Here is a 22,603-nt window from a genome sequence, read left to right as displayed (position 1 = left end):
CTCTCTCTCTGCCTCTCCCCTGCTCGTGCTCTCTCTTTATCAAAAATAAATAAACATTAAAAAAAAAAAAAAAGAAAACGTGACTGTAGAAAAATTACCTAACCCACCTGGACCTTGATTTCTTGAACTGTAAGATGAGATAAATGGGAATTGAATATTATTAAATTTCCTTCCCACACAGAACTTCTATGACTTTTTATAAACAATTTTAATTTAAGAATAATGTTTGTTGTAGGTCTTCATTCAGTTTCATCTTCCTCCAATGGAAAGTTGGCAGATCAGCCTAGACCAGCTTAGTTCTACCCCTGTATTAACCAGTGTCTCACCTGCCCCGGGCAGAGAGATGGGAACAGCAGAGGTGGGGCATGGCGAGGGATCAGGCCCTGGCTGGGCTGAAGTCTCTGGAGCTAGGCTGATGTAGGAAAGGAACAAGTGTCCAATGCTGCAGGGAGAGGAAGAAGAAAAGGGAACTCTAAATCTCAGTCCCCTAGTGAGGTATGAAAGCATGGTGGACAAGGCCAGTAAGGACAGGAATGGGCCTTGTTAAAAAGAAAACCACAGGCCCAGAATGGAGTCACTTATGCTCGGCCATGTCACCAAACAGGGGCTTAATACCTAACCTAATTGCAGTTTCAATTCCCCCACCCCCACCCCGGAATGTACCCTTTAACCAGGCAACATGGAATTTCCTGGTCAGCACCAGGAAATTTACTGATAGACCCCATCCGTTCCCCTTAGCGGGGCAATCTTGCCTGAAACAATGCATTCTTTCCTAATAATTTCCTTTTTACTGCTCCCTCTCTGCCTTTAAAGATTTTTTCTTTTCTACAGCCTGACAGAACTCCTTTCTACTTGCTAGATGGAATACTGCTCCGTTATCACTTAAGCCAATTAGATCTTCAAACTGACTCAGTTGAATTTTTGTTATTTAATAGTATGTACCGGGAATGGGGGGCCCAAAAAGAGGGGTCTGCAACAGGTACAGGTGTGCCGAAAGAGACAGAATCCAGATGTTTTCCAGAAGCAGCTGGGCAATGGGGGAGCCAAGACCGGAGGGGGGACTCGGTGAAGAGACGAGGCACAGAGTTAATGAAGGCAGTAGAGACACCTCCAAGTGCTAAGGACATCCCTTCCTGCCTACCATGTGCCCAAGAATATTCAACCACCTTCCTTTCCACTCCTAGCACTCACTGGGCGGGGCTCTTTGTCTTCACTGCCACAGAACAGAGTCCTCAGCAGCCTTGCTAACCCTCTGCTCCCTGAAGCAAGAGCATCATTTTTGAAAAATTTTCTGGAGTTCTGTTTGTGCAAACAGGCAACAGGATTCTGAAGTATATCTCTCCCCTGCAGTTCTGCAGTTTGGGAAAGACTGGGGGGACCCATAGAGCTAAATTAGGGTGTTCTTAAGTATATTTACATCTCAAGAGAAAACCCACTTACCCACGAAGGACCTTGCAGGCACTGTGGTAGGCCTTGGGGATAGAGATGAGAGTGTGAAGTAATACAGATGAAGATGGACAGGAAAAAAAGAGAACTGTCAGTACAATCACTGCCCTAGAAAGTGGCTTATAGAAGTTTTATGGATTCACAGCTGGGTTCTGGACACTTTGTTACAGAAGGTGGGAGGGGTGATAGAAGACTGAGGTAAGAAGGGCTCCTTGTGGCATCGGGTGGGGAAGGGTCCATATTGCCTCCTCCTTCCCACTGCTAGTCCTATCATAATCCCGATAATCCTGTCCGGGACTAGCACTAGAGAAAGACACAAAAAGAGGAAGCAAAGATGGCAGTGCTGGGAGTCAACAAAGAGGAAGTGGCAACTCTCAGGGAGAAAAAATAATTTCCGGGCTGCTGGCTAGAGATGCCCTTCCCCAGTGTGGTGGCTTAACGGTATCTAACAAAAAGAAGAGGCAGAAATGGTATGTGACTGCAGACAGTAAGCCACAGAAGGCATTGTGGCTTCCTCTTTGCTTTCTGCCTTGGATCACTCATTCTGGAGGAAGACAACTTCCTGGTCAGAAGAGACTTCCAGCAGATTTCTGGAGAAGAATTGAGCCCATGGCCAGCAGCCATGTGAGTGAGCCATCTTGGAAGTAGCCCCTCCAAGTCACAGGTCAAGTCTTCACATTACTGCAACCCCAAGGCTATGGAAATGTCCTGTTCCTCCTCAAATCTTGGATATTAATTTCAGCATCCAACAATGGATCTTGGTTTGCAATAATTACTGCACGGTATTTATCTAATGCTATACCATCTTTCTGTCTACATTTATTAAGTGCAATTCGGTAAGGAAGAGCCTTCCCTTCCTTCCCATTTATGTATTTGACTGATTTTTTAAAGTTTATTTATTTATTTAGAGGGGGACAGAAATAGCACAAGTGGAGGAGAGGCAGAGGGAGAGGGGGAGAGGCAGAGACAGAGACAGAGAGAGAGAGAGAGAGAGAGAGAGAGAGAGAATCCCAAGCAGGCTCCGCACTACCAGCACAGAGCCCAATATGGGGCTTGAACCCAAGAAGCTGTGAGATCATGACCTGAGCTGAAACCAAGAGTCAGATGCTTAGCCAGACTGAGCCACTCAGTTGCCCCTATCTGACTGATTTTGATATCAGTATGGATTCATGGATATTTATTTTATCATAAGGATTAAAATCCCAATACTATTATGATTTTGTATTGGTCAAAATGTTCCAGCTTTGGCAATTAGGAGCAGCTTAAAGTTGGCTCACAGGTTCTTCTAACAAATTTTCATCCTTTAAAAAAAATTTTTTTTAATGTTTACTCATTTTTTTGAGAGACAGAGTGAGCAGGGAAGAGGCACAGAGAGAGAGAGAGAGAGAGAGAGAGAGAGAGAGAGAGAGAGATTCTGAAGCAGGCTCCAGGCTCTGAGCTGTCAGCACAGAGGCTGATGTGGGACTCAAACCCACAAACCCTGAGATCATGACCTGAGCCGAAGTCGGACGTTTAACCAACTGAGCCACCCAGGCCCCCCGGTTTTCATCCTTTTTTGAGCACTTCCTTACTTTCTGGCACAAGATGTTCTAAGCTCAGCTTGTATTTTCCTTCCTCTAGCCCAGAAATCAACTACTTCTCCAAGGAGCCTCCACTCCTTTTATTGGGGTATAGTGTTTATAAACCAAGATCTGAGCCACGCATGCTCAGTCCTGTGGGGGGTGCCACTGCTTCTAGGATCTCTCAGTGGACAGAGCTATAAAACACATGGATATACGTGAATCCGTGTATACATCTCCACCTGTGTCAAAAGATGGGTAGATTCTTGGTATTTCCCTCCAGAGGGTTCTACCAATTTGCATTCCCTCCAGCAACATATGAAGGCATTGCCTTTCTCACAGTCTTGCCAACTTTTAAAACATGTTATCCTCTTTACAAATTTGTGTCGTTCTGATAGGTGAGAAATGATATCTCAGCATTGTTTTAATTTGCATTTCTTTAATTATGATTGTGAACATATTTGAAAATGTTTTCAAATATGTCTGAGGGCCATTTTTTACTTGTGTGTGTGTGTGTGTGTGTGTGTGTGTGTGTGTGTGTGAACTGTCTGCTCATATTTTACCTGTCTGTTCTTTCAGTTATTAGCCAAGCAAGATGTTCAATGGCATAATAATGCCCAGTCCCTCAACCTTACCAGGTTGTTATGACAAATGAAAGTAGAAGTAACCTGTGAAATTTAAATCACTACACAATATTTCTTTTAAGCATAAGAACATACACTTGCCAAAACAATGTGTCCTGCTAATTTAGTAAATGTGTATATACATATATACTAGTATTAAAGGCTATACATTTAAAGAACACACATGGGAAAAATAGAGAGAGAAATACCAGAATCCACTTGCAATGAAAAAGGCCTCAGCATTATCCAAAAACTTCCTATTCTAGATTCCTTTACTACTTTTCTGACGTGCCTACAAATCTCCCGTCATCACAAATAGACATCTGTAGACTTTAAAGGCATATAGAAAACTCTGGAATTTTTTTTCAACGTTTATTTATTTTTGGGACAGAGAGAGACAGAGCATGAACGGGCGAGGGGCAGAGAGAGAGGGAGACACAGAATCGGAAACAGGCTCCAGGCTCTGAGCCATCAGCCCAGAGCCCGACGTGGGGCTCGAACTCACGGACTGCGAGATCGTGACCTGGCTGAAGTCGGACGCTTGACCGACTGTGCCACCTAGGCGCCCCTGGAATTTTTTTAAAAAAGTGAAACTACATTGATAAAGTGCAAAAAGCCCTAGTTTCAGAGCCCCCGTGGGACTCAAAGAAAGATGGTTTACTTGAGCTTATGCAGCAGGAAAGAGTAGAATATACTAATTCATGGAGTGAGAACACAGTCTTGGAGTCCGACAATCTGGGTCAGAATACCGTTTTATTTACTAAGTGAGTGTCCTCAGTTTTCCCTAACCATATAAAGGAGACAATCATGCTGGCTCTTAAGTTCAGTGAGAATTACTAATGAAGTTTCTAAATTATCAAGCAGAATCCTTGTCATACACCTCCAATATATGGCAGTTATTATTATTCTAATTATTAGTAGGTGACATATTTGGAAATGTGGCCCTACAGCAGAAGGCCAATTAAGAGAGAATTCTCCTTGGCATGCAGCAAAAGGCACTAACACTTTTCTATAGTTTAATTGCACAGAAAAGAGTTGGAGGCAACAGCCTCTAGAGACAGTGATTCATTCTGAGTCAAGGACACAAAATGGGACATGACAGAGGAAGCACCTCTCCCCTCTAATACACCCAAAAGAGCTTGTGCAAAAATTAAGTGAGCTCCATGCAAAGATCATAATACACAGTTAAATAAAAGCTGATACTTGCTGCTTCTTACATGCTTTCCTCTTCTTTCCTATCCTAGTTTTATAGGGGAAAATATGAAGAGTGAATGCTTTAAAAATGCTATTTGGTTCAGATTTTTTTTTTTTTGGTAATGTTTATTATTGATTTTATTGAGGGAGAGAGACAGAGTGAGAGTGGGGGTGGGACAGAGAGAGGAGGAGACAGAATCCGAAGCAGGCTCCAGGCTCTGAGCTGTCAGCACAGAGCCCGACGCTGGGCTTGAACTCATGAACCGTGAGATCATGACCTGAGCTGGTCGGATGCTTAGACTGAGCTACCCAAGTGCCCCACTTTTCGGTTCTCTCACCTTAGATTTTAAATACTCCAGAAACCTTTTTGTATCTCATGACCCTTTTGGGGAATGTAATTTTTTTATATATGCCCCATAATGGAATGAACTGATTTCCACCGAAGCTCGAAGAAAATGTGAATCAGTGGTGTTCAAATCCATCCCACAGTGATAAGCAAAATACCGCACAGACAGGAGTACTTGATACAGAATCTTCAACTCTGCATATAACACAATCTTGTAGACAGTAAGACAGAGCAGCACTGAAATTACGGATGTTGTGGGCCATGGGGTTGGGATAGAGTCTGAATCCTGGCTTTCCACTTTCTAACTGCTCCCGGGCACTAGGAAATGAAACACTCCCTGTGTGTTACCCCCTCTGCAAAATGGAGACAATGATATGTATCCTATCTCACAGGCTTCTACAGCACCAAGCTTGATCCTTTGTGTAAGAACCGGTTCTCGACACGTCTTTGTCTCTTACTTCTCTCCTCTGAATATAAAGGAAAGATCACAAAACGGAGTCCGAGATTATAAAGACAAGTGGGCAACTCTTGCTTTAGCTGACTCAGCACAGCCTACTGGTGAGGCTGAGACACCTAGACACCTGGTCTGGCAAGGTCACAGGCTGTACGGGCAGAGCTGTGACAGCCTCATGAGAGTATGCTCTTGGCCAAAAACCCTTCCGCTGGCGAAACCCCAAGCACAATGGAATGGCATTTTTAATCATAATGAGGCTGAAATGTAAGTGGTTTCTGCTGAAAAAGCTTTGAAACAGTTCTTCTGTTCTTTAAAGAGAAAAATCTTCACTCAATAACTTTGGAAGAGACCATTCACGTACTAGCTAATGAGTTGGTTTGTTTTCTTCCTTCCGTTAATTTTAATATACCAATACCTTGCAATAAATATATCAGGTAATAATATTTTTTTAAAGTTCCTGTGCAAAAACTGCCCAGTACATCAACCTTATAAAGCAAGGAAGTTGTCCATATGCATATACGCTAAAGCAACAAAGAACTTTTTCATGTGGCTTTTAAAAATGCGGTACTGTCTAAAATGTTTCCCCTTTTTTCCCAGATGCACAGATCAAAGTATTGTTACTTGGAAATTAGCAAAAGCTAGCAGTCCTGCACAAACTCCAATTCTTTCTTTCTTTTTCTTTTTTTTTTTTTTTAACTTCAAGGCTCTGGCATATGCAGTCCACATGGCTGAAGATGGAAGAAAAACCTGTGTATCTCGGTTGCTGCTCCTTTAACTCTACTGTAAAAAGGAAGCACGGAATGACAGCATGGGCCAGAACTGAATAGGAACTGTTTACTGCACACTTACCAGTATGAAACTCATTTATTTTATCAAAAGGTGAATGATGTATCCCCTTCCACAAAAGGATGGGGTAACAGAAACTACAACATCAAAGCAACAGACCTACATAGGTTGTTTGGAATAGTCTATGCCACACCAATTATCATAGTTCCACCAGTCAGATAGATCATTAGTCATAATTACACTTTAGTGGAATTATAAAACGTGGGCTTCTTCACAAGGAATTCAGAGTAATTTACAGCACACTCCAAAATCATCTTTAAAACAAATTTAAAATTTATCTACATGATGCCTTTTATAAAGAGAAGTTTTTGACCACTTTTTCAGAAGAATGACTTTTTTTAAGTGTTAGTTTTTTTTTATTAAAGTATAGTTGACAGTGTTAGTTTCTGTAAACATACGCACACATATCCATTAAATCTTTTACATAATCATATTCTTTGTGATCTATTCAACTTGTACAAAGTAAGATTTCACAGTGAATTATAATAAGATGCTTTATACATAGATTATCAACAACTGTTAAATTAAATCGATTTTAATGAATTTGAATGACTGAAGGCTTCCTTTGCTGTTGGCTTAATTATTCAAGCATCAGGATCTCTATTTCTCTTCTCCACCACCCCACCCCCAGCATCTCTATTTGTATTGCATAGCTCAGGTGACAAAGAAATTATTACAAGCAATGAGCCAGACATTGTGCTAGATACTTGGGGTACAAAAGTGAAGATGCATACAGTTCCAACCCTCTCGAACAGTCTAGTGAAACAATAAAAATAGTTCACACTGACTGCATGCTTATGGTGTATTTTCAAGCGACAGAGGTGTTTTAAATAGATCTTATTTAATACCCACAATAGTCCCATGAAGTTGGTATTAATTTTACCCTGTTCCTGAGAGTTAGACAAATCAAACAGTCTTTCTAAGCCCAAGATCACACAGCAATTACATGGCAGAGGTGGAATTTAAAAGCGTGCTGGCCTGGTTCACCATGGTATTAGTTAGACAGCCTCCCTAAACACATTATTTCCATATAAGCAGGGAACTCCCACATAACGTAGGAGGTGATACTACCTAGGAAGCCGCCTGGGTGCTATGGGTGCCAGAGGATGGCACTGTGCCCAGGCATCCAGGTGTGATGTCAAGACACTGCCAGGCAGACACAGGATGAACAAAGTATCCCTTTGCTTCCTTTAAAAGACCTGATAACTGGTAGGGTAGTTCTGACTTACAGATTTACAGCAGTAATTTCAAGAAATGCCAAGAATTCCCTCAGAGAAGATGCCAGAGAAGGAGACTTCATGCTGACTGTCCAGCAGACTCAGGAATTACAACAGCGGGTCTTTTTATTTTAATTTTTAATGTTTGTTTATTTTTGAGAGAGAGAAAGAGAGCGCGCGCATGAGCGGGAGAGGGGCGGGGAGAGGGGTAGACAGAGGATCCAAAGCAGGCTCTGTGCTGGCAGGAGCAAGCCCCATGTGGGGCTCAAACTCACAAACTGTGAGACCTTGAGCTGAGCTGAAGTCAGACACTCAACTGACTGAGCCCAACAGGGGCCCCTACAACAGTCATCGCCATGGCAGCCAGCATGGAGAGCAGTGTCTTCACTCTGTTACCCCTCCTGAGCTGTTGCCCAGCTGGACTTATACCTGTTTTTTTTCTGCACCCCAAAGTTGAAGAACTTTATTGAAAACTATGACTGATAGAAGCTCCAGATTTTTGCTTTACAGTCCACTGACAACATCTTCCAGATTTCCCTAGTAACGCCCATTCTTGTCACCATTTTAAAAACTCCAAGTTCCAAAACCAAATTCACAAAAACTTTGCTGGCAAAGATTCTGCTCAAAGATCTAGTCTTCCTACTACTACTTTTTCTAAAATACTTCACATGAGTATCTTTTTTACTATATTCCCTATATTGGACATTACATTGCTGTGTGACATTTATTTTAGGACTAGAAGACCGTACGTACCTCTTAATTCCCTTCACCTATTTTGTCCAACTCTCCACCCTCTCTACTCTGGCATCCATTAGTTTGTTTATTCTCTCTAGCTATCTATGTTCCTCGTATTTATGAACAAAACTCATAGTTTATACATTCATTAGATGGTTAATTTTTGTGTTTTAGATTCCACACATAAGTGAAGTCATTCAGTATTTCACTTCCCATAATGCCTTCAGGGTCCTTTCACATTGTCGTACGTAGCAAGATTTCATTTTTTGATGACTAACATTCCATTGTTTTTACATACTGCGTCTTCCTTATCCATTCATCTATGAATGGACATTTAGATGGCTCCCATATCATAGCTATTTACAATAGCTAGTAAATATGCTGCAGTGAACATAAGAGTACATGTCTTTTTAAAGGTACATGTGTCTTTTTGAATTACTGGTTTTGTTTTCATTGGATAAATACCTGGAAGTGGAACTGCTGGGTTGTAAAATAGTTCTATTTTTCATTTTCTGAGGAACCACCATACTGGTGAAGCCAGAGTGGCTGCACCAATTTATATTCTCACCACAGTGCACAGGGTTCCCTTTTCTTACATCCTCACCAATACTTACTTCTTGTCTTTTTGACATTAGCTATTCTGACAGGTGTGAGGTGATATATCAAATTGTGGCTTTGATTTGCATTTCCCTGCTGGTTAGTGATGTTGAGCATCTTTTCATGTGCCTGTTGGCCATCTGTATGTCTTCTTTGGAAAAATGTCTATTCAGGTCCTCTGTCCATTTTTTAATCAGTTTGTTTATTTTTTTGATACTGAGTCTTATGAGTTCTTTATAAATTTGGATGTTAGCCCCTTATCGGATATTTAATTTGCAACTACTCTCATTCAGTAGGTTGCCTTTTCATTTTGTTCCTGGTTTCCTTCACTGTGCAAAAGCTTTTTAGTTTGAATATAATCCCATTTATTTTCACTCTTGTTGCCCTTGCCTGAGGAGACAGATCCAAAAAAATATCACTAAGACTGATGACAAAGAGGTCACCTGCCTGTGTTTCCTTCTAGGTGTTTTATGCTTTTAGGTCTCATATCTAAGTCTTTAATCCATTCTGAGTTGATTTTCATACATGGTGTAAGAAAGTGACCCAGTTTCATTCCTTTGCATTTTGCTGTCCAGTTTTTCCAACACCATTTCTTGAAGAGACTGTCTTTTCCCCACTGGATGTTCTTGCCCACTTTGTTGGAAATTAATTAACCATGTAAGTGTGGGTTTATTTCTGGCCTCTCTATTCTGTTCCATTGATCTCTGTGTCTGTTTTTATGCCAGCGCCATACTGTTTTGATTACTATAGCTTTATGACACAGCTTGAAATGATACTTCCCACATTGTTCTTCTCTCTCAGGAATTGCTTTGGCTATTTGGGGTCTTCTGTGGTTTCATACAAATTTTAGGATTATTTTCTTCTAGTCCTGTGAAAAAAAGCCATTGGTATTTTGATAGGAATTGTACTGAACCTGTAGCCTGCTTTGGGTCGTATGGCTATTGTAACACCGTCACATCTGTATCTTTTAAAGAATGAGCAGCTGCTCTTTTTTTTTTTAACTCGTATTTAAGAAAACAGGGCTAGCTTTTTCATATTTAGTCACTTTCCTATCCCCAAGTCCTATTTCAAAACTTAGAGAAACACACACAGTTGTTCATTTAAAGCTCACCTACACTAGGTGAACTCTTCACACATTAGCACAGTACAGTGTGTGGCCCATGCTGCAGAAGCCATGTTCAACAATCATATTCACTCCTCAAGAAAACCTTAAGGCAAGAGCAAAGGCTTACTGTGATACAAGAAAAACAAAGCAGAGGTATCATTAAGACAGCGGAAAGGGATCAGATGAGTAAGCAGCACAAAGATGAATAAATATTTTTTGTTACTAATCCTTGTAAAAAGATAGAGCTCAAAAAAGAGCACTGAGTATCTACTTTCTCGAAGAAATACAAGACTTATAATAACTTTATTCCTGAAACAAAGTCTGCATGGACTTTAACTGACAGAATAATTCTCTCTCATTTTTTTCCATTACTAGTTTTTGAGCCTTGTTTTCAAACCCTTTTCTCCTGTTTCACTATGCCTTTGATTAGAGACATACCCAATAATCCCCACAGAACATGATATTAGAGGCATGCTTGGGTCTCTCCTTGGAAAGCAGTCATCATAACTTCTACTCAAACACAGGGCTAATTCCAAACTCAGGGACTGCTGGTCTGTACTAACAAACCTTCTAAGCAGTGAAACTGATTTAAGGCTAAAAACTTTGGAAATAATTCCCATTAAACAATGACCTCAAGGCAGTAGTTCTTCAAGCTGCAGATCAAATACATTCATGGTTCAGCAGAGTGCAGTTTACATTCATCTCTAAGTCTGAGATTACAGAATTATTAAGTGGTTTCCATACTGGTTTGAAAGAAGTTTGAGTAGTTTCACTGCGTGGACTTAAATATTTTCTTAAAAAACAGGAGGGGCGCCTGGGTGGCGCAGTCGGTTAAGCGTCCGACTTCAACCAGGTCACGATCTCGCGGTCCGTGAGTTCAAGCCCCGCGTCGGGCTCTGGGCTGATGGCTCGGAGCCTGGAGCCTGTTTCCGATTCTGTGTCTCCCTCTCTCTCTGCCCCTCCCCCGTTCATGCTCTGTCTCTCTCTGTCCCAAAAATAAATAGACGTTGAAAAAACAGGAAACATTCTTTTGTGGACTTTCTAAGCTGATACAGAGCGAACAAGCACAAGAACCAATGGGAAAAAAAGCACAGTTAACAGATTTGTGTCTTTTATATGCCATTTGCAATGAGAGAAGGGATTTCAGTGTAAGTTTTGAAAATGCCTAGAAGCTACTTTCTAAAATGGCACCATACTTGACATAAATGTTTTTATTTCTATATGAGGTATCCAATTCCTATAAAGGAAAAAACAACTACAACTTCTACAGAAAACTGGAGTGATCTCCTGTTATGTGATAAAAGGACCAGTTTTACCTCCTTATCAAAGTCATGCTCGATGTCTCTGATTATTCCATAGCAGTAATGGAGTGGTCGCCTACCTCACAGCACATCTGTGGCACACAGAGTAACTCTTCCTGAGAACATAAACACTGCACTACTAGAATCTCCTAGAAGGAATGGCTCTGGGACTGGTTTAGAAACCCACATAATTTCCTGTTAGTAGGAAGTTATTCTCTAAGGTTTGGGTTCACTCCATGGTAGTTTATGTACTAGAATATTCTATAAATCTCAGAGTCATCTGCCAAATGTTCTTAGTTAAGAATTCGTTGGTTGTTGGAGCGCCTGGGGGGCTCAGTCGGTTAAGCGTCTGACTTCGGTTCAGGTCATGATCTCGTGGTTTGTGAGTTCGAGCCCCACAACAGAGCTCTGTGCTGACAGAGTGGAGTCTGGAGCCTGCTTCAGATTCTGTGTCTCCCTCTCTCTCTCTCTCTGCCCCTCCCTCTGGTCACACTCTGTCTCTCTCTCTCTCTCTCTCTCTCTCTCTCTCTCTCAAAAGTAAATAAACATTAAAAAAAAAAAAAGAATTCGTTGGTTGTTTTCAAATAGTTGAAAGTTCCACCTGCTAAGGTGGGTGCAACTTTTGTTCTCTTGTTTCCTTAAACTACAGAAGTGACTGACATTGAGTTTAGATGACACAGCACTTCCTAGGGGCTCGCTAAAGGATGCCCTTCCACAGCCAGTTTGTGCATGGGCAACCTCATGGTACATATATCTATTATTCATCATTAAATAAGCTGTGAACATTACTGAATAATCAGGCTTATTCATTATGCAAGAGAAACCAGGTACACCTGGTTTAAAAAAAAAAAAAAAAAGCCTAAGGTGGGGGAGGGTTGCAGAAACCCTTTCCTTTGTATTTTCCTACTTTCAAAAGCCCAGAGATGAGTCACAACTCTAGCTAGTGTACAGAACTCTATTAAATCAACAAGTACATTTCAAAATCTCTAGTGAACATCATAGCTTTCATTTCCCTGTTCTCACTGATAGTAAGCACTGTGGAAAAAGCTTCTGTTAGTAGACCAATCTGTCACTCAATTACCATTATTATGGTATAGTTAGAATAGGAGCATCCTTCTTTCTTAACGCATCTGTTCATCTTAAAAAGAATGTACTCCAAGAGTCATATGGTTTACTAGCATTACAAGTGATTTATGTCATCCAACATACACCTTCTATAGTTGCTTTCTGAAGAGGCTGAAACATGACATTCTTTTAAGAGGCCCCATAAAAAATCGCTTTTCTTCTAAGTCAACCTTCTTTGGCAAGCAACTGAATTCAGTAAGTAACTCCCCGAAATAAGATTCCTACCTCCAACAGCAGGCAGAGATATTCTAGCACCTGTTTCTTAAGTCTTCAAGTTCCTGTACTGTGCTTGCAGAATCACATTTAGACATAAGAGACGCATATTTGAAAACTTTGGTTGTGCGTGTGTGTGTGCGTGTGCGTGTGCGTGTGTGTGTCCCCACCTAGTATCTCCTAACTATTGTAAAGAGGTGTCCTTATTAGCTAAGTCTCCAAGAGAAGTTCCGTTCTCTGAGGAAAGGCAGTGCCAGCAGCTGCATGCTTCATCTGACTCTGTCCTTGATGGTTCTTACCATTAGACAGCTTTGGTTTAAATTTTTTTGTAATGTTTATTTATCTTTGAGAGAGAGATACACACAGCATGAGTAGAGGAGGGGCAGAGAGAGAGAGAGAGAGAGAGGGAGACACTGGACCCAAAGCAGACTCCAGGCTCTGAGCTGTCAACACAGAGCCTGACATGAGGCTTGAACTCACGAACTGAGAGATCATGACCTGAGCCAAAGTCAAACGCTTAACCAACTGAGCCACCCAGGCGCCCCTAGACAGCTTTGGTTTATGAGAAAGGAGTTTGAAAAAAGGTAGCAAGTACACAAACACCACGGAAGGACAGCTACGGATTTAATTATTTTTCTCTGAAAGACTCAACTGAATTCCCTTTCCAACGCCACCTTCACTGTATTAAAAAACAAGCCAGAAAAGAAAACAACTCCCCCTCCCCCACAAAACCCACAAACAAGATGGAGAAAGGGCTGATTTTTCTCTCGGATTCAACGTCCTCACCTTCACAGATGACCCTGTCTCCAAACTCCCAAAGCCCTCTCTGGTCGTCTCACCCACTTCTTTATGAAGATTCACCCAATACAACAAGATAGAAAGGCCACCCGTGCTTCCCAACCCTTTATTTCAGTTGTTCTCAGAGACTCAGTCTGAGACCAGGGCGGAGCACTGCTTCAGGCAGCCTGTTTCTTTCTTCGGACAATTTACAGCCTCCTCCTCTTGCTCCTACATCTTCCTATGGCAAAAGCAAACCTACCTACCACAGGCCTGTGTCCCGCCAGGGCCGTGAGCCTTGTGAGCCGGGATGGCGCCCAGGGGAATGTGAAACTGCTTCCGTCTCCTGGGCTGTCCGTGGCTCCAGGCTTGAGACTTGCGGTCACCTCGACTGTTGGGAGGGACCCTCCTCAGAGCCCAGGGCAGATCCGCCTGCCTCTCACACTCTCTGACACCCTATCGAACAGTGCACAGAGGAAGCCTCTCTGAACGCAGGGCCAAGGTTTTGGGGGTGATGAGAAACCCAGAGACAGAAATTAATCTGCAAGGCTCTACTCACCGCTGAACCCTGAGTGCTGACGAACAGACGCCCACTTCCTTACCCAGGCCAGCGTTTACCAGGGCGCACAAAGAAGATGCGCCAGTAAATAACTAACTGAGTTGCCAAAGCAGAAAAGCAGCCAGGCGGTGTTTAGTGGACTGTGTCTTCTACCCAACGACCACTTCTATCACCGTGTACCAGCCACTGCCACTCCTGCCATCCGCTGCTGTAACGTGCAGCCTGACAGACAGCACCACTCCTCGGCACCACAAACACTCACAGTGGTCAAGTTCCCTTGGCTTCTCTTTTATCCCAACACCCAACACCACTGCCACCACCACAACACACGTTTGGCTGTGCCACTGCTAAAACGACAGGTAAGAATGAGTGGCAAATGACCAGCATAATAAGGTGCCATGGTTGGACAAGCCTCAGTGAGCAAGGTAGAACAGGCAAGACAAAGGAGACTGGCTGCACTTGAGAAGGCCCCCAAAGGCTAAAGACTGGTAAACAAGATTTCATTTAGTTTAAAAAGTCCAATTGTATACGGGCTTCTAGGCTGAATCAGGGGTCCAGAGCTGGATGGCATTCTCGTCAGTGTACCTCTGGTATCAGACATGAAAACAGGGCTGCAGATCAGAGCCAGAGGCAGGATGGGGCCAGTTGTTGGGTGAATGGTTCAGACTTGAGACAAAGCATATGTGATGGAAGAAAGAAGACGACAAGGAAATCAAGTTGTTAGCAGCACAACTTCAAAATGAAGGAATCAAGAACTCCACCGAGGTGGGAGGGGCCAGGCAAAGTAAGAAGAGTGGCTAACACCAACGGAGAGCTAGATAAACTCTGGTCTTTGGCCTAAGCTGAAGATTCTTCTTACTACAGGATCTGCTAAAGGCAGATTAGAAACAAGTAACTGGGAGCACCCGGTTGACGTCCAGAGTGGGCAGGTGAGACAAAGGTACACCTTCTGGCAGCAAATAGACAGAGACTGAATAGGGCCCGCTAGCATTTCCATAGGAGTGTATGAGTCCAAAATAGCTGCCCAAATTTGGCATTGGAAGTGGCCATATTCCCAAGTGAAGTCCCCTAGCAGAGGGATCACGCCTGGAATGTGGAGATAGCTTGTCAAAGTGGAAAGAATGTGGAGATGAGAATCAGACAGAGTTTGCAACTCAATTCTGTCTCTCACTAGCTCACTAGCTGATTCTGGGTGGGTGACTTAACTTCTCTGAACCTCAATTTCCTCATCTGTAAAGTTAAGTTGTCAATAGGTTTTGTATAACAGAACAATAGGTTCTGTAATAATTAAATTAGAGAGCCTCTGTACCGTGCCTAACAGAATCCCTAATTCAATACATGATTGTTCTTACAAATACTTGCAGTAGCATTACTCATGGAAACACTCCATATATGTGGTCAGTGGTAACAATGACAGTAATAATAATCCTACCAACAATAGTATGGGCAACTTCAGATTTAACAAGCTAATCTGTTTCTGGTTACACCGGACAGTCAAACCATGGTTGCTTCTAATGGAATTTCCACCTTTACCCCGAGGGCTGATGTTATACCACTGAGTTCTACACCACACAAATCAAATCATCACATCCTTCACTTCCCTCCCACACTCCTTTCCTCAATTCATTTATCAGCACTGACCCTACCGTCCTAGCAATCACTTGGTAGGGAGTTAGCGTTGGTATAGGCAGCAGCTCTTAGGAAGTGGTAAATACAAGTCCGGGTGGTTACTACAAAGGGTCTTGATATGAGAAGAAGGACAAAACTTTTGTTTTTATTTTTCTTTAAAGAAGGCTTCCCGCTCAGTGTGAAACCCAACACAGGGCTTGAATTCATGACCCTGAGATCAAGACCTGGGCTGAGATCAAGAGTCAGATGCCCAAGCAACTGAGCCACCCAGGCTCCTGAGGACAGAACTTTTAAAAGGCAGGATATGGTTATCTACAAGTTGTACCTTCTCTTTTGAGTCATCTGCATTTGTATACCACTTTATAGCTCTTATACATGAACTATCTTACTCAACTTCAAAATAACTCTAAACTAAACAGGATAAATGCTATTATTTCTGGTTTACAGATACGGTAAATGAAGCTCAGAAAAGTTTCAGTGATTTACTCCAGGTCATGCACCATGGAGTGGTGGTACCAGGTTAGAACTCAGATTTTTGGATTTGTAGCTTGGTACTTGACCACTGTAATTGCTTTATAACCTGTGGTTCATGCAGCAGGTACATTTAGTTTTTTAATCTCCTTATATTTAGTATTTTTCTCACTTGATTTTTTTTAAAAAATTGTTTTAAGTTTATTTATTTATTTTGAGAGAGACAGACACACTGTGAGCAGGGGAGGGGCAGAGAGAGAGGGAGAGAGAGAGAACCCCAAGCAGGCTCTGCACCGTCAGTGCCAATCTCATGAACCATGAGACTAAGCCACCCAGGTGCCCCCTCACTTGATTTAAGTTTATTTATTTTGAGAAAGAGAGAAAGAGAGAGAAAGAATGAGCAGGGGAGAGGGAGAGAGAGAACCCCAAGCAGGCTCTATACTGTCAGCATAGAGCCCAACACAGGGCTCAATCTCACAACTGTGAGATCATGACCTGAGCTGAAATCAAGAGTCAGACGTTCAACCAACTGAGCCACCCGAGAGCCCTGTGATATTTTTCTCACTTGAAAGAAAGCTCTGATTTCTTAGAAATGTAACTGGCTTCTGAAATGGCTTTATTTCATCTTGTTAATTTTCTAAGTATAGAATTTATTTATATTTATGGAAAAGTAATCTTAAAGTGGATAATTATTTGTTATTATTCAAATTGATTTTCATGTTTCCCAGTTATTTTTAATTGAAAATAGTATGTGTACTGTATTTTTTTATTATTTTTTTTAAATGTTTATTTATTTTTGAGACAGAGAGAGACAGAGAACAAGTGAGAAAGGGGCAGAGAGAAAGGGACACACAGAATCTGAAGCAGGCTCCAGGCTCTGAACTGTCAGCACAGAACCCAATGCAGGGCTCAAACTCATGAACACTGAGATCGTGACCTGAGCTGAAGTCGTATGCTTAACCAACTGAGCCACCCAGGTGCCCCATGTACTGTATTATGGTGGCAATATTTCCTTTCAGGGGCTAGTAAATGATATACTCCACTGCCATGAGGCATAAATTATTCATTATAAAAAATGCTTTTATGAGTAAGATCATAGGAGGCTTACTGTGGTGGCTTAGGGTTCTATGGGGGCTCATATTTTAATTTTTTTTTAAATGGCAACTTTGTTTCTTACAAGCTAACAAAATACAATTCTCAGTGAAAATAAATGTATTGTAATATTAAAATGGGCCAGCTACAGAAATCTAGAGTGCATCATATATTATTTGTTAGCCAGGGTGACATTTCTAGCGCAGCAGGCAGTTCAGGCAATTTTAAAGTTTTAAAAATTGTGTAGTCTGGCAACTCTAATCATTCTAATCCAATACACATTGTTTTACATTGAATTCAACATCTAAACAGGTATCTTTGTACCAGTAGCTATCCTTCCAGATTGCTCAATATCCTCTGTTAATTTTATGGTCTTAAATGTATAATATAAACACATATGTTTTAATTCCTTTTTCAGAGCAAATCCTCTCCTGTCACATACGTTTTGTGTCTAAACAACATTTCAGCACAGATTTGTTATCAAATATGAGGTCCCTACCTGAAATAAACATTTTTGGTCAACTGGGAATGAATGATGCTTTGTTCACTACAAAAATGGATTCAGAGAGGCAATATTCAAGGCGAACAGAATGAAGGAAACCACCTTATCCTTACTAGTCAAGGAAGCAAAGGCTTTCCATCCTATTCTTTGGCTTTTTTGCTTTGCCATCCAAACATGATCACTTACCAAGTGGCAAAAACGCAAGACGGTTTCCAGCCATGGAGAGCTCATTGAGGCTGGGCAGCTGGCAGAGATGACGGGGCACACACCATAGACGATTTCGGTCCACAGTGAGGTACTGCAGAGAAAGGCACAGGTGAAGCCTCTCGGGTAAAGTTAGCAAACGATTGGTAGAAATGTCTAGTGTCTGCAGCTCCTTCAAATCGCCAACCTCTACAACCAAAATCAAAATTAAGATAAATCGCATTCTGATTAAATTAAGTGAATAAAATGAATCAATACTGTAACAGTTCAAACAAATAAAATCAGTAGCTGCCATGATTTCCAGAAACATGAATGCTGAAGTATGCAAATAATCCAACAGAGGTAGGTGTCTTTAAATTAGCCTGCCAACGTTTTTTTCTTAATGGAAAAGAGGGCTAGCTTGGAAAGGGGAGAGATACAAGGTAGTGAACATGAGCCAGAAGTCTGTCACTAGGGCTTTTGCTTCTTGATGAAATCGAAAGTTGTTGCTAGTGTGGGAAAAGAACAGTTACAGTCACTTCAAGGTGAAGTGACTTTGCTACTTTTGTGACTTCTATCTAAGTAAACAGTAGGAGACTTAAAAATATATAGTATCCCAGGGAGCGTATCTTGTTCATATGAACTAAACAGAAAAACTTTTGGACAAAAAATTAGGATGTCTTGTGGAAATTTTCACCATGGTGAAGAATATAATAAGATTAAATTATCGGTAGGTAACATTTTTAGATATTGTCCAAGCATGTGGTTCTTCATTACAAACCCACTCAAAGTGTACACATCCTATGAAGATTTACTTTAATTCCACCCAAATGAAGTCCTTCCACTTACTTCAATATGCCCTCATTGTCAATACCCATAATTGTAATCTGTTCCATGGGGAGTACAATCATGCCAAGTCTGAAGGTTGGGAGGTTGTTACAAGGTACTCTGTCCTTCTCAGTTAAAACCACCCCCAAGCCTCTCTGGGCAGGGTAAGTTCTGCTAAGCGATCTCTAAGGAAAGGACATTTATTCCATCAGGACAGCACAATCCACTCAAGCCTCTACAGGAAGCCCTGTGTAGGGCAAGTCTACTTCTTCCTCATCATGAACTTCCAAGTTGAAGACCTCAGCGGCCATCTCTTGGCCTTCTCTAACCCTGACCCTGTTCCAGGAGTCAGTCCTCTCAGGGTAAGGTTTCCTGCTTACCTGCTAAGGTTTCCTGCTACTTTACTGCACCCCATTGGGCACATCCCAGTTTGTTCAGGGCTAGGGTTAGTATTAGCAATGTCTTCTCTACTGGACAGAAAGTCTTCTACCCTCTTGGATGCCCAGTTATACAGATTACCTTTTCTTACTGCTACAGACCAGGGGTTGGCAAACTAGGGCTCATCAGCAAACTCTGGCCCATGGTGCACTTCTGTACTGCTTGCAAGCTAAAACTGGCTTCTACATTTTGTTTTTATTATTTTTTTTTTTAATTTTAGACACAGAGAGAACACCAACAGAGGGAAAGGGGCAGAGAGAGAGAGAGAGAGAGAGAGAGAGAGAGAGAGAGAATCTTAAGCAGGCTCCATGCTCAGTGCAGAGCCCAATGCGGGACTCAATCCCACAACCCTGGGATCATGATCTGAGCCAAATTCAACAGTTGGATGCTTAATGGACTAAGCCACCCAGGCGCCCAAGTTTTTATTTATTTTTTTTTTATTTTTATTTTTTTTAAATTTTTTTTTTCAACATTTATTTATTTTTGGGGGGACAGAGAGAAACAGAGCATGAACGGAGGAGGGGCAGAGAGAGAGGGAGACACAGAATCGGAAACAGGCTCCAGGCTCTGAGCCATCAGCCCAGAGCCCGACGCGGGGCTCGAACTCACGGACCGCGAGATCGTGACCTGGCTGAAGTCGGACGCTTAACCGACTGCGCCACCCAGGCGCCCCAAGTTTTTATATTTTTAAAAGGTGACTGGGGTGCTTGGGTGGCTTAGTCTGTTAAGTGTCTGATTCTTATATTCAGCTACAATCATGATCCCAGGGTCATGGGATTGAGTCCCACAATCGGGCTCTGTGCTCAGCATGGAGACTACTTGGGATTCTCTCCCTCCTGCCTCTGTCCCTCCCCTACTTGCATGTGCTCGCTCTCCTGCTCTCTCTTTCTCTTTCTCAATAAATAAATAGATAGATAGAAAGATAAATAATAAAAGGTGGCAAGAAAAACCCAACAAAGGCAAAAAAGAATACATGGCAGAGACCGTATGTGGCCTGCAAAGCTTAAAATATTTACTATCTTGCCATTTACGGAAAAAGTTGGTCAGTCTTTGGTAGAGACGGCTACCTGGAGTATTTTTAGTAACTATTTTTAATAAAAAATAGTACTAGTACAAAATGTATTAATTTCTAGTTATTTTTATATTACAAGGGATTTATGCTAGGGAATTCATACTTTATTCCACAATTTCCCTAATACTGGACAACGCATGCATTTGCAAAAGGGCAGGGAGGATTCAGGGAACAGTCTGTGATGCTTAATTGGAGTTTTGTTCTATTTGAACCAAACTGGTGCACACAGGAGTCAATTTCATTCTTGGTTCCATTAGCACAGCATTTCATTTAGGTATATCTGCCTATCTACCTACCTAATTCACCCCAAAAAAGGCTTCTGATTTGAGTAGTATGGGGTGAGGAAGTTGAGGGAAGAATCATTATGTTCTAGAATTGAAAATAAATAGCACCAAGAAGCTTTCCTGACATCACTTTATAAAGTGATTATAGGAGTGAAATGGGATGGAAATACAACCAATCAGCTACACACCACGGGGCAAGGCGCCAGAGAAAAAAGAGACCAGGTCTCCACCACTGAGAATTGCATTATGTATAAAAGACAATGCATGATAGGAGGTCAGAGAAAGAGGAGGTAGATGAGGGGCTGGAGAAGCTTTTGCAAAGCCTGGAGGAGACAACAACTTGAATAGGTGAAAAGAAAAATGCATATAGCATTCCCACCAGGGGGCGGGGGTGGGACTGAAAGATCTGGAAAGGCATGGAAGTGAAGTAACAAATACAGCACACACAATGGGCTATTTGGAACCTAACAAATATCTGTGGGAGAAGAGTAGGAAATAAGTTCAATGCGAAAGGCTTCATGGAGGCATGAGTAGTAATGAATAGTGGGTAGAGAAGCTTGGGTTTACTGTAGTGAGAACACGACATTTCCTGAAGATTCCTGAAGACGAACAGCACTCTTTTGAAAAAACTAGAATGATGGATATATAAAAAGCAATGGAATGGAAAGAGATTCTAGGCTGAGAAAACAAGTAGACATTTGATGAGAACAGAGGCAGCGTGACAAATTCAAAGAATTCCAGAAACATTTTAAGAAAAGCATCAAGTATGCTTGATTAGAAACAGAAAATAGTGAAATAAAAACTGGTCAAGGATAATTTTAGCGTTTCTAGATTACTACACTCTAAGTATGGTGATGCCAATGTCAAAAACTTTATTTTTTATGAAAAGACTAAAATTATACCAATACTTTTGAATTGCAGCATCTATTAAACCATGTATTTAAAGAAATTTGAAAAATCTATCAAAAATCACATGGGAGCAAGCAAAATAAATTATTTTAATCATTATTTCCAAAATAATTAAAGTTGTGAAAAAGCATTTTGATGTGGCTGCAAAAATTACGAAGGCTTGCAATTATCCACCATTTTGATTCATCATTGCCTTATTGTATTGTGAGATGGGGAAATAATACGTGATTATGATTTAAAATTTTCCATAACGTGATGATTTACTTTTTACAGTGGTAACGGATCAATATTTATACTCTGCTTTTGCAGACATGCACACATATTTCAGATACTAAAATTAATAACATTTCTGACAAAAAAAAAAAAAAAAGGGAAACACAATACTGTCAGTACCAAAGGTCAAAGGACTAAGGAACTGGAAGGATACGAAAAGCTGACATTTCTTACTTCCTATATGAGATGAATAAAAAGCATTTTATTAAATCTGAAACATGCAGGACTGCATATATTAAATGAACAAATACAACAAAAGGACGTTATTCTTAGTAGCTTATTATTTAGGCCTTTCAAACTGTTGCAAAAAACTCAAACTATTATTTCAACTGAAGTACTGAGTTGAGTACTATGTATAATGTGTTTGGAAAATTATTTTGTCATACTATGAAAGCATGTGAGGAAGAGAAATAAAATTAAATAGCTTCTAGGCAGACTCAATTAAGCCTGATTTTCATGACCATTTTATACCAGGACACAAATGTAAGACTACACATGGTTATCTTAACTTCAATAATTGATTAAAAAATACACTTGCTTAAGCTCAGCCGATGGAAAATATATTTTTAGGAAGTAATGGAGTCAAACAAAAAAATCTGAGAATTTAACATTTTTTTAAGTTTATGTATTTATTTTGAGAGAGAGAGGGAGAGAGGGAGAGAGGGAGAGAGGGGGAGAGAGAGAGAGAGAGAGAGAGAGAGAGAGAGAGAGAGAGAGAATCTAAGGCAGGCTTTGTGCTGTCCGTGTAGAGCCCAATGTGGGACTCAAACTCATGAACCATGAGATCATGACCTGAGCTGAAGTGGGACACTTTTTTTTTTTTTT

At 41.2% G+C, this 22,603-nt stretch overlaps 1 protein-coding gene across 4 annotated transcripts in view; it reads right to left on the bottom strand.

Moving 5' to 3' along the window:
• Positions 1-22,603, bottom strand: part of LRRC28 (leucine rich repeat containing 28) — a 152,652-nt gene that overhangs the window by 41,980 nt on the left and 88,069 nt on the right. For 3 of the 4 annotated variants that reach the window (XM_040493784.1, XM_040493782.1, XM_040493783.1), the window contains one exon: positions 17,978-18,184. The exons of the other annotated variant lie outside the window; for it this stretch is intronic. In XM_040493784.1, coding sequence (XP_040349718.1) covers positions 17,978-18,184 — 207 coding nt within the window. The remainder of the gene's footprint in view (positions 1-17,977; positions 18,185-22,603) is intronic. 4 annotated transcript variants of the gene reach the window in all.

The sequence above is a fragment of the Herpailurus yagouaroundi genome, unplaced genomic scaffold, assembly GCF_014898765.1.
Source record: "Herpailurus yagouaroundi ecotype Mexico unplaced genomic scaffold, PumYag 185, whole genome shotgun sequence".
NCBI lineage: Eukaryota > Metazoa > Chordata > Mammalia > Carnivora > Felidae > Herpailurus > Herpailurus yagouaroundi.
This window is presented reverse-complemented; position numbering and strand designations above follow the sequence as displayed.